We start from the raw sequence: 13,076 nt of genomic DNA on the forward strand, positions 1-13,076 counted from the left end.
AGATAGATCTCTCTCTGTTAGACAACCGATAAAAACAGGCCAGGAATATTACTTTAGTGTGCGTCTTACACTCGCTATTTATATGACACTTTGTTTTAGTTTGAGTGCAAAATGGAGGTTAACTCTGAACTCAATTTTTTCGACGTTTTCAGCTGTCCATAGACTATCTAGAGGTATCTAGACTATAAATATAGCATCGATCTGGAAAAGACACCAAAAATTAAATTATGTTATGAAATAAAAGTCTTGTAAAATATAAAAATAAACTTTATTGATTTCAATAAAAAATATAATTATCAACATCATTCATAATATGAACCTTTCAAACTTATCATGTAACAATACAATGAGCAAATAGTTATTATATCATACTACTTTATTACATTACCCAAATAAAACTGACAATAAAATGTATACTGATACGTCACTCGGAACGGATGGCTCAGTTGGAAAGAGCGCTTGCACGGAACGCGGGAGATCGGTCGAGTCCCGCATCGTTCATTTTCGTCAGTTTTGTTTGTGTAATTAATCCCAGAAGTAAGGTTATCACTTTAAAAACATAACAATTTATTGATTACATTACTCAGTGGGATACAAAATCTAAACAAAATATAATTTGGTCCAAAAGTATTTTATTAAAAAGAGCTGATGTTTAAACAAAATACTTTTCAAAGGATTAAAATGCGTGTAATTGAATTTCATCATCATCAGCTGGAAGAATATTGAAATATTTAAGTAATTGATTTAAATCTTTTATTTATTTATTTAGTGGCACAGATGCAAGTCCTTCGGCCAAATTGATTTAAATGTGTAACACTCACACTACTCAAAGAAAATACTAAGAGCTGTTATGTGTATATCAAGTATATAAATATAATTTGTACTAGATTTAAGCAATAAAAAGGAATGCATTAAGGAATGTTGAAACATGTTTTAAACATCTCTAAAACTTATCATAAAAAATGAGTCTTAAGTCACAATATACCTAATAACAATAAATGCAGTGTGCATATTAAGTACTGTAACCTATATATTATTATGTAGTTGATTTCTTACAAATGTTGGGAGTCTAAACGAAGCTTTATGTACATCGGTATTGTAGTACCGTAAGTTCATAGAGATTTCTTCTTGCCGTGAAAAAACTGTTGAGGGCTGTTCAAACTGCACATCACCATCTAAGGAGCCAATTACAAATCCAATTTGTCCCGATGGATATGTTGGCACTGATGTACTTGCATATGCAGCTCTTGTAAACTGATTTTTACATATTTGTAATGTGCTTACAACTAAATCCATGCTGTACCAGAAACTGCCGGCCTGGGAGCAAACAATACCATTCGGTTTCAATGCACTCTTCATCAGAGCAAAGTAGTTCTCCTGGAACAAACTAACGGCTGGTCCAACAGGATCACTGCTATCGGTAATAATAACATCAAACTCGCTGCTATGATTTTTCATAAATTCAAATCCATCGCCAACATGCAATCTCAATTTTTTGCTTTCAAAGCCAACAGCCATAAATGGTAAATATTGCTTTGACACCTCAATAACTCTTTCATCAATCTCAACCTGAAATTTTAAAAAGCATTGTTAAATACAATAATATATTTTAGTTTGGAAATAATCAAAATATGTACAAGTTTTCTATTATACAAAGCTCAATCATTGATGACGTTAACGAACATGCTATTTATTGATATCTATTTATACACATCTTTAACATAGCACAAGTTGACCTCTGAACTGTGATAAGATATCACTTTGTTACTGTACTTAATGGTAGATGAGTGAATTATGATAAGTGAATTTTATACTACAAATTTAATGAATGATTATAACTTCTATACAGTATTAGATATTACCTGCTGTATCCTTAATATGCATGAAAAATTAAGTATATTATTTTTAGCATACATGAATTTTTATTTTTGACAATAAGGGACAGACATTCAGCTGATGTTAATTGATACGCCCTGCCCATTACAAAGCAGTGTCACTCAGGATACATGAAAAGTCCAAAAATTCTGAGTGGCACTACAATTGCTCTCCTTGAGACATAAGATGCTAAGTCTCATTTGCCCAGTAATCTCACTAGCTATGACGCCCTTCTGACTGTAACACAATAATGCTTGCACATTACTTTGTGGTATTACATGAAATTTTTGCGTGCACGCTGCTCGTAGTGTTCTGTCGCATGTGCAGATGCTGGAAAGCATTGCGAGACAGCAACTCCAAACCGAGCTCAAGTGTCAAGTGCATCACTTTGTTCGTAATCCCTATGAGCTGCAGCGTAGTTACAATTATTGCGACCTAAACACATGAGAATGTTAAAATACTCTTCACTCGAGTACACGAACCACAAAAACTTACACTATAACGCGACCTGCCGCGTAACTTTTGTTATTTTGTAAAGCAATAATTCTAATTGACGGGTTATTCTAATTATGGGTACCACATTGGCGCCTATTTCTGCCGTAAAGCAGTAATATGTAAACATTATTGTGTTTGGGTGAAGGGCGCCATAGCTAGTGAAATTGCTGGGCATATGAGACTTAACATCTTGTCTCAAGGTGACGAGCACATTCGTAGTGTCACTCAGAATATTTGGGTTTTTCAAGAATCCTTAGTGGCATTGCATTGTAATGGGCAAGGCCTATCAGTTACCATCAACTGAACGTCTTGTCCCTTATTTTCGTTAAAAAATCTACTTTATATCTGTGTCAATTATCATACAGGGTTTTTTAACACACTATTACTAGATTTAATTTTAAATTAAAGTAATTTAAATACCTAGTTAACAGAATAAAGGCTATATTATTATTAAGATGCATCAATCCATTCAAGTTTATCACTAGTTTGTCACAGTAGTATATAAATAATACACAATATTACCTGAATGATTTCCTTAACTTTGGGATGCTTGGCAACCTCTCTAGCAACGCCACCATCACCTCCACCCACTATCAGTACCTTTTCTGGATTTTTGTGGCAACAAAGTGGTAAGAATGCTATCATTTCCTGTAAATTTAATAAAGAAAATATATTGAACAAGTAACACCTAACAAAAACAGCTTGAATCTTATGTTCAGAATGGCCCACAACTAGTCTATGAAATAATCAACTTTATTACATGGTAGACTTTTAATTGATATATATATTTGTAATGCTAACAATTTAGTCAAACAAGATATGCAATTTCGTCTGGAATCAAACATACTATGTGAATATTTAGTTGAGAAAATATCTGTCTAAATAATAAAAATTTAAAATAAACAAGTTTGATAGATAATAATTATTACTTAATATAGTATTAAAAATATCCAGACTTAAATACCTGATATGAGAATTCATCTTTCTGTGTGCATTGTATTATACCATCAAGAACAAGAACTCTTCCAAAGCTAGTAGTGTCTAATACTTCAATATCTTGATATTTTGACTTTTCTCTATGGAGTACTTCTTTTACTTCAAATGAAAATGCACCTCCCGGCCACATCTCACATATTTCCGTAAACCAATTCTTTTTCAGTTTATCCATTCTTTTCAAATCAGTCCTGGTGAAAAATAATATCCTATAGAATAAAACTCTAACCTATACCATAATAACTATGTATGACCTTATAATATCAGTTATCCATTAATAACTTAACTAGGCAGAACCATTACCAACTGTGTACATACTGTGGTAAGTATCCGAATTTTTATTTAAAAATTCGACTTTATATTGGTTCGCAAAGTATATGAAGTAGTTATTAAAATAATTGCTTATACCTATTTAACTAAATGAAATACTGACCCCAATTATTATAGATGTAGCGTTCGCTGTTCGCTCGTCATTCAACGTTCACTTTTCAACAAATAATTAAATTCAAATTGTCTTAAAATTCCGATCAGCGCGGGCGCGCTACCCACTATCTACTTTAAATGATAAACAAACAGAAATTAGAAATAAGATAACAAGAGTCAAGAAGATAAAAATTGATAAGATATCCTAGTTTTTGACATTGACATTTGACACTACAGGAGCTTGTACTTTGAGTAAACGCAATCAAAAATGATGTAGAATCCACTAGATGTATTTCAAGGAAATATTTATTTTAACATGCATGGTCTAGATCACAACCATAAACTTAATATACTTACGGCCGTTTTCAATATCGTATCTCTTGTTACGGATGCATTGCTGTCACTGTTTAATGACAAGATCTTATCTATCCATAATTATGTCCAGTATAGTTATAGTCCCTTGCTATAAGTCGATAGCTTATTGAAATGTAAGTAAGCGTAAAAGGATAGATATGTCTACCTGTAGTAAGTTAAACTAAGGATAGATATTGAAAAAAAGGAGTTATTGAAAACGGCCGTTATACTACCGTAATAGACGAACCCGGCGTGAGGGTGAGAAAACTATCCTTACACAAAATCCTAAATGTGAGAAAGACACGGAAAAGATGGACCGTTTCAAAAAAATTTATGTTCATTAGTCACCTGTCAAATTGGACCGCCTTTTAATTTTAGTGTTTTTTATCGTAATTGTTCTGTGTTTTAACGAATATTAATTAAAAAATATAATGTAATAAATAATAATTACTTACCGATGTTATGTTACTTCACTTCTATAATATACCTATAACAATATAGGTACTAAAAGAAAATGGAGAAAATCATGCCTCGTGCTGGCATCGTTCTGTTCGTATGTGTTTTCGATTGTCACCCACGCGCCCCAGACGGAATACATTCTCAGATTATCCTAAATACACTCCCTGCTTGATACTCATTATCCAAGGAAACTTGTGGATTTCACCGCTTCCGTTGCTAAGTAGGCTTGGTGCCGGTACTTGAAAGTTTAGTTGTAATATAAATATTTATTTAAATAAGCAAACATTACGGTCTTAGTATGTGAACACAGCAGGACAGTAGATACTATCAAAACGAAACAGCCACTTGGTTGCCTAAATTCTTTTAACCAACGAGTGCTACAAATTCATGGAACGAGTTGCCTCTGACCACGGTATGACTTTTTTATCGAGGGACCCAGAGAGTCATTAGGTAACGATGCAGTCCGCTGCATAAACTGGCACGACGACGGATTGACTCAGGAGGCAGGCCCAATGCAACTGCCCTACAGAAAATACGTAGGCCACACTAAAAGTTTTGCATATCTTAAAAAAACTTTTTTTTTTGTTTAAAAAAAAATACATTTTAAACATTTTTTCATGCGATCGAACCATTTTTTAAAACGGGAGGACCACAGATCTGAAGGCATGTTTTCTACGTGCTGAAGCCTCTCATCAAGTCTTTGATTTGATTAGGGAAAATACAGAAATCACAGGGTGCTAGGTCGGGGCTATGTGCAGGATGGGTGACAAGTTGTACTTTTTCGGAAGCTAAAAATGACCGTGTGTGAATAAGCGTTGTCATGATGTAGGAGAACACGGCTTTCGCGAACTTTTTTAACACCCTGAATAGAATACACACGACATTTACACTTTTGATTTTGAAGTGGAATTGTGCAGATGAAAAAAAATAAATGCGATCATTTTTTTACCAACGTTTCTCGCCTGCCTCACTTTTGTTGGTCTGTTTTCATTTTCAAACACCCATTCACAAGATTGCTGTTGTTTTTCGGGTTCAAAACAATAAATCCACGTTTCGTCTCCTGTGACAATGTCACAAACAGCATTAAAATGTCCGTGGTCGACGGTCGTACTTCATTAGCATCTGTGAGCACCATTCCACGGGAGCTTGGGAGGGTATTTTTTTATGTATGTACCCACACCGATTACGCTGAGATTTATGATCTGATTTTCGTAATCCTTATTTAGTTTGATGCGAAATGTTAGCTTTTTGGTCTCATAGTTAATAAATTTGAAATAGTTTGGCCCAGTTGATTACATTTTATAAATATTTTTGTTTACGTGGATGATGTTATAGTTTGTGTACTGCTTTTTTAGGAGTTTTCACGTAAATAGACCCGATGTCCATATTATGATGGGTGTAGTCACAATCGGCGTAATTTAAGCCCTAGGTGCAGAGTGTCTGGTGGAAGTGAAACTGTCACTCATTTAATCCAAGGACAGAGTGGCCAACTAACTTGCGTAAGTACTTAAAAAAACGGGGTCACTTCGAGGAGTCTGCGAACATCCCAGGAAGGTTCTGAACTTCTGAAAGGGGGCTGGTGGAAGAAATGGGATTGGTTGCCAACTGGACGCAAAATTGACACAATTGAACTATTGAAGCGCCGTAGCTAGTGAAATTACTGGGTAAATGAAATGAAATGTCTCAAGGTGACGAGCGCAATTGTAGTGCCTTTCAGAATTTTTGGGTTTTTCAATAATTCTGAGCGGCACTGCATTGTAATGGGCATAGCGTATCAATTACCATCAGCTGAACGTTATTTCATAAAGAGAAAACAGGAGTCTGATTGGGGCTCCCCCATACTCTACCTTTCCATGAAAGTAATTAATAGATATACCTAGTATATCTATTAATTACTTTACGGATAAATTATATTATATATAATAAATTTGCTGCGTCTGATATAATTTCATTAAAACAATTTATATATGTCGTACGTAGGGTAATGGATACCAAAAAATGGTTTTTAGAAGTTTTGTCGGGTTGTCTGTTTGTTCTCTCAAGCTAATCTCAGAAACGGCTACGTTTGAATGCGGTTTCGACTAACCCCCTTATTCATAATAGTCTGCTAACTTAAAGCATTGCTAATTCTCACTGTGTCTTCTTCCATTGACCTAAGTCAGAATGAGAAAAAACACTCCTTAGCGGCTGTTTTAAGTTAGCGGACCATTATGAATAAGGGGGTAAGAGTTTATTGTTTATTTCAATCGGTACAAAAGAAAAAGAAGTTCCGTTAGTTATTCAAATAATACGCCGAAATCCACGCGTGGAAAGTCGCGGATGCCGGTTAGTTCATAATATAGATACAAATACTAATTAAAGGCATATCATTACCTATTTATTTATTCATTTATAACTTTAAAAGTCACCTATTTAACAAAATAAAAATAATATAATTCTGTTTTATTTTTTACATTGAACTATTAAAAATTTTCAAAAATCTATATAAAGCTATTATAAGTCACTGCCTTTCCTTATATATAATTATCACATTACATAGTACAATGTATTATTATTTAAGTATGTTTTTGGATTTAATCCAAATAATTTAAAAAAATATTTACAATATAACATTTAAAGTAAGATATTTGTAGAAATATGATTATCATTAATAACATTTTAAATTTTAAGATAAATTAATTTCATTAAAATTCATACTTACATTTACTTTATTAAGTATTATGAAGAAACTACTTAATCATAATGAAATAAGATTATCTTACAATATTTTTAACTGCACTTTTTCTAATTACGAGCACTTAAATATAATTAATTATTACTATATAACATTTATTAATTTGCTAAGCATTGCTTTGTTTATTTTTTATTTAGGGCTTCATTGGGTATTTATTACCTAATGATCATCTAGGATTACTTTCTACCTAACTATGTATGTATGTATATTTGCTTAAACGTATATTATGACTAGAATTTCAAAATATTTACAATATACCTAGGTAAGTTGGCAAAAAACGGAGTCAATCTTTGCGTCCTCAATAGCTTTTGTTATCAGTAACGTTATTTGTTTAAAATAGTACTTTAAAAATTCTTTACATAACAATAAATCTATAGTTCTTGCTTTAAAAGCTAAAGATAACTTGAAAGAAAAGGTAGAGTCGAATTCTACTCAAGTGTCAACTTATTGGACACAAGCAGTATTGAAAACCAACTTTAATCGGTCCAATAATGCGTGCTTTTACATTACATACTGCACTCATTTTTTATTAATTTATCCCGATGTTAATTTATACCACAGTAAGTCGTATTAATCTAGATATTTAGCATTATAAATATAAATTGTAATTGGTCATCAAAGGCTATATTTTACCGCTCGACGCGGACGTCTAGTCACTACCACAGTAGACTTAATATATAGATATGTCACTACAGCTGTGCGATTGTTTTGCCTCAAATGGGGACTAGATTTAAACCCCTGTGAGCCACGGACTAGTAAAAGAAGAAGGACTCAGGCCTCAGCGCCGTGATATTAGCAAGTGAAGCACCTTTATGCTAGCGGTTACGGGGTATAACCATATATCCAGAAATACTTTTATATTATTGTTTTTACACTTTTTCACAAAGCACGACGGCATTTATAAAATATTTTATTGCGACGCAAACTGATCTGTCACAGACGATGACAACTCTCATAATGGCGGCCGATCGGCTTGTATTAGTGTAAGTGTATGCGTGGGGCTATGTACTTACACGTTTACCGGCTTGTTTTGGTGGCTCACTGTTATGTTAGGTGACACGGAGTCCTTATTTTTTTACTCGTCCGTGCTGTGAGCCTATAGTTTTTTAATCGAACACCCTGGACCAATGTGATATAAAACCAGGCAAACAATTGAAAATACTTGGTATGAATTGTGATTAATTATTATTCTAATTCTGAATTACGAGGTCGTAAAAACGCGTTATACTGCAATGGGCCTACCACTCTAACCACTATCTCGTTATAGCGACAATTAGTACTTAACCATTATTAGATAATTGATTTTAACTAGACTTGATAACCAGACTACAATCTAGTAGAGAAAATAGACTGAACGTTATAACTCGTGTGTATATGGCGTCTGTCCCACCGTTCCGTCAGCAATTTGACGAAGAAGTCCGGTGCTAGTGACGTAACGACTACTAGGAGATTGAGGAACCAAAACGAAGGTGAAGCCAGTAGTCTTGTATATGTTCCAAGAACATCGCCGTCAATTTGTCTGAAAATAATAACCGTTTTATATTATTACTAATAAAAGCATGTACACAATAATCACATATTATAAAAGAGTCAAATATTTTCATTTAAACTTTATTACCTACTTTAGAGCTATGCCTAGCTAAATTTTATTTAAAGTATTTAAAAATTGCAAAACATTAATCTGGTAATTAATATTATCATTATTAATTTATGCCAAGCATTCGCTATAAATAAATTTAATGTTAAACTTTTCCTACATTTTTAGTGACCTTCTTTGACAAATCAAATTTTTTGATAACAACTCTAGTCATAATTTTTTTTATAACCAACGTCAGACTACTTGGCTTCCATGGCTGTTTATCTGTTTTCAATTCACGTCTTCGTGATGAGAAAATTTCGAAGACGAAATGACAAATTCAAATATTTTTATTTAAAATAGGATGTGACATCACTTATTAAAAGTCAAAAAACTACACCCATTCCAAAAAGAATGCCTCAGACCTGAGAAGAATGGGGGTAACAAACTCAGCGGGCTTTTTTTTTCATCAAAAAGTATGTTTACAAAATAATATTGTACAATTAAACTATTAAACTCATTATTTAATAGGCTGAGGGAGGTCGCTTCATTCCCAATATGTGGAATCATTAAGAAAGTCATTTATGTTAACTTTACCACACAAACGTTTCTTAACAATTCTTTTGAATATCGTAATACTTTTGTTTTGAACATTTTCTGGGATCTTGCATATACATCGCCACACAAGACTTACGAACTTGAGTAGTAGGCATAACAAGTTTATGTTTGTTCCTCTGTAATGACGTTGAATTTCGTAAAGCAGTCGGTTAATCGTTTATACATTATTTTCTCAAAAACTTTTGATAGAATGGATATAAAAGTTATTGGTCTATAATTAAAAGTTCCGTATGAGTACTATTTTTGTGAAGAGGTTTTATAATAGATGACTTAAGAGTTGTGGGGAATTGTCCTTGTTCAAATGATAAATTGATTAAATATGTCAGTACTGCAGCTATTGCATTTTTGCATGTTTTTATAACATGGGTTGTTATGTTATCATGACCAACAGCCTTGGTGTTACTTAAAGAGTTGATTGCTATTATTACCTCGTTTTCCGTACAGGGCGCTAAGAATATGGAGGAATTTACCGTATTTATTAATTTGTAGTCTGGTTTTATTCCATTAACATTCTTACTCATATTTATAAAATAATCATTAAATTCATTTGCAATATCATTTGGATTAAAATGATGATTGTCATTGTTACAGTATCAAAGAGTAAACAATACTTACACATTGATCATTGAGTATATAGTGTTAAAGGCAACATAGGCGAGTAGTGATAACAGCGCTGTGAGTGCGAAAGCAACGGTGACGTAGCGCGCTTGCAGACACAGCTTGACTGTCACGATTACCATCATGAGGTGGAATAGTGTGGCGCCATAACACCTAGGATACAATATAGGTGACATTAAATTCAAATTCTAATATTTTTATTCAAAATAGGATTTAATAATCACTTGACGGGCGCCTATTTCGGCCGTGAAGCAGTTATGTGTAAGCATTACTGTGTTTCGGTCAGAAGGGCGCCGTAGCTAGCTAAATTTCTGGGCAAATGAGACTTAACATCTTGTCTCAAGGTGACGTAACGTAACGTGTGGTAAGGAATTTTTCGTTCGGGAGTTCGAGTCGTATTTGGCTGGTTTTTAAATGACAAGGCCCACATCAAATTCAGATGGCGCGAGAACCCACTGGATGTTCAGTTTTTACTTCTCTATTTTAACATGGTAAAACATTATAATGGACAGGGCAGGGCACTAAAACAATAGGTATATACTGTGATGTTTGAAGATTGATAATTAATTTATAATATAAATTATAATTACCATAAGTCTACAGTTTTGGCGTCGAGTGATATGGTAGAGTTGCTGAATATCATTTTAGAGAAGGCATAGATGATGAGCGAGTGGTAGAGAGCCGCCGCCACCCACGCCGTGAAGTACTTCCACGAGAGAAGCGTGTTCCTCCGGATGTTGCGGTATAAAGCTGGATTCCTACAGGCAACAACTTTATTGTGTATCCAAATGTTTTGAGACTTTAGTGTTAATTCCGCCAAACTCTGGCACGAGACTCAGACTTTTAACTTTATCTCGTGCCCGAGTTTGTCGAGTCAACATCTCCTGAGGATGCCTGGTGTAGAGGCGAAACACATGTCGAATTGTTTAAGGACGAGTATTTGCGGGATTAACACTAAAGAAGGCATACAGCATTTGGATAATTATGGATTTCCGCATTGCAAAGTCTACTTCAATAAATTTTATTGTGTATTCCTTAGAAGCACGCTGTAAGGGTCTCGATTCAGTAAATTTTACGTTTACGAATTTGAATGAATGCCTTTGTTATTACAGAAATAGATTTAATAGTAGATACATTCCAAATAATATCTTATAGTGATGGGCGCAGTAATGTACGTGAGGCAACAAGCTGACATTTGGATAATATAGCTGTCATGTCTTCTGATTCGTCTGTGATTTTTTTTATACGCAAAGAGGACAAACGAACGTACAGGTCACCTGGTGTTAAGTGATCGCCGCCGCTCACCTTCTCTTGCAACACCAGAGGAATCACAGGAACGTTGCCAGCCTTTAAGGAAGGTGTACTCGCTTTTTTGAAGGTACCCTTGTCGTATTGTCCCGGAAACACCGCACAAGGTCAAGATCATTCCACAGCTTTCTAGTACGTGAAAGAAAGCTCCTTGAAAACCGCACTGTGGAGGACCGCCACACATCCAGATGGTAGATGATCCTAACTTGTGGCGTGTCGTGCGAAGGTAGAATTCAGGGGCAGGAATCAGGTTGAACAGCTCTTCGCAACACGGTTGTTTTCGTTTGTTCGGTGATGTGTTTTCTTAATGATTTTTGGGTGATGGACTATGTCGCCGTAGTCGTTTCTAATAATACTTAATTGGTTTGACTCTTGTCTTGATTTTTCACTCACTTTTTTTTAAATTCCTGCCTCCTACTTCCACCATCCAACTTAACTTAACGTAACGTAACGTAAGTTATCATCATCTGGATGGAAATGGAACGTCTCTCTACACACAACCAAACATTGGAACGAACTGCTTTGCCCGGTGTTTTCACGACGATATAACAATATGAAAAGCGTGGACACGTATCTAAAAGTCCAACAAAGATCCTGTGAGACCTAAAGTGTCCAAGGGAGCGTGGGTGGAGATGATCGCTCACCATCATATGGTCGTGCTTGGCCTCCATCCCATAAAAAAATCTTCTGTTCTGGAGATGCACATTGCATGTGTACAGAAAAAGCTTTTTTTCTAGGAAAAAATGGCAACAAAAAGGAGTGTAACTACTAGTATTTATGTTCTAGAATAGCCATAGTATGTTAAGATCTTTCTATGATATTATTCTTTGATTATCTAATATAAGTAATACTTAGAACTATGAGACTAGCCTTCCGAAATCGGCAAGTCCCCAGCGCACTAGATTTTTCAGATACACCAAAATCGAAAGTGCCGTACGGCACACTACGTCATGACCATGTTCTGAACCTTATTTTGTTTATAAGATGGTTTATTTTGCACGGTATTATAGCTTGTTTCAATAGCTCACTCAAGTCATCTTAATTATAACCAATCTATTAATACATGTAAAATAATACGCATTGACAGACTGCTGTGCGCGCGCCAAAATCACACCGATCTAAGGCATACCGCGGCGCACGGGCATTTGGTGATTTCGGAAGGCTAGCCGACTAGACTGTCAGCGACCAGCACTCCGTCGTACCCAAATGCATTGATTTTTTTTAATTAATTAGAATTTGAAGAATTAGTTTCGGTTAATACCATGACGATTAACGGACATTGTTATATCGTGTTTCTTGTCCTGCACGTTCATAGCACGGCCTTGGTTATGATACGTTATCAGGGTCCATTATAAGTATACGTACGCTAGCAGGAGCTGAGCTGGCCACCGCTGGTCAGTCACGGAGAGCACGAGGCACGGAACTGACGTAAAGACCAAGTTGTAGAAGGTGAGGTACATACTGTCAAATATGGACTGTGTCGAGAACATGGAGTTCGCTTGGAAAAACAGCTGAAATAATAAATGCCCTTATCAATTATCTTACAACTAACACAATAAGATTAAAAATGATCCCTTTTCTTAATCTTCTTGTAAAGCGCATAAAGGTAAAGGTGAGGTAGAC

General features: G+C 34.8%; 2 protein-coding genes across 3 annotated transcripts in view; both read right to left on the reverse strand.

Annotated features, from left to right (window-relative positions):
* Positions 1–246: 246 nt before the first annotated feature.
* On the reverse strand, positions 247–3,964 carry LOC126971808 (spermidine synthase). Its single transcript, XM_050818240.1, has 4 exons — positions 3,797–3,964; positions 3,335–3,554; positions 2,893–3,018; positions 247–1,569 (listed from the first exon to the last, which is right to left on the reverse strand). Exons 2-4 carry the CDS (start codon positions 3,536–3,538, stop codon positions 1,027–1,029), a joined length of 873 nt encoding a protein of 290 aa, XP_050674197.1. The 5' UTR covers positions 3,539–3,554; positions 3,797–3,964; the 3' UTR covers positions 247–1,026.
* Positions 3,965–8,023: 4,059 nt separating this feature from the next.
* Positions 8,024–13,076, reverse strand: part of LOC126971761 (phospholipid-transporting ATPase IF) — a 42,406-nt gene continuing 37,353 nt past the window's right edge. For both annotated transcript variants that reach the window (XM_050818153.1, XM_050818154.1), the window contains 4 exons: positions 12,819–12,964; positions 10,736–10,903; positions 10,143–10,298; positions 8,024–8,852 (listed from right to left, as the gene is read on the reverse strand). In XM_050818153.1, the coding sequence (XP_050674110.1) occupies positions 8,660–8,852; positions 10,143–10,298; positions 10,736–10,903; positions 12,819–12,964 (663 nt within the window). In that variant the 3' untranslated portion in view covers positions 8,024–8,659. The remainder of the gene's footprint in view (positions 8,853–10,142; positions 10,299–10,735; positions 10,904–12,818; positions 12,965–13,076) is intronic.

This window comes from Leptidea sinapis, chromosome 24, assembly GCF_905404315.1.
Source record: "Leptidea sinapis chromosome 24, ilLepSina1.1, whole genome shotgun sequence".
Classification (NCBI taxonomy): Eukaryota; Metazoa; Arthropoda; class Insecta; order Lepidoptera; family Pieridae; genus Leptidea; species Leptidea sinapis.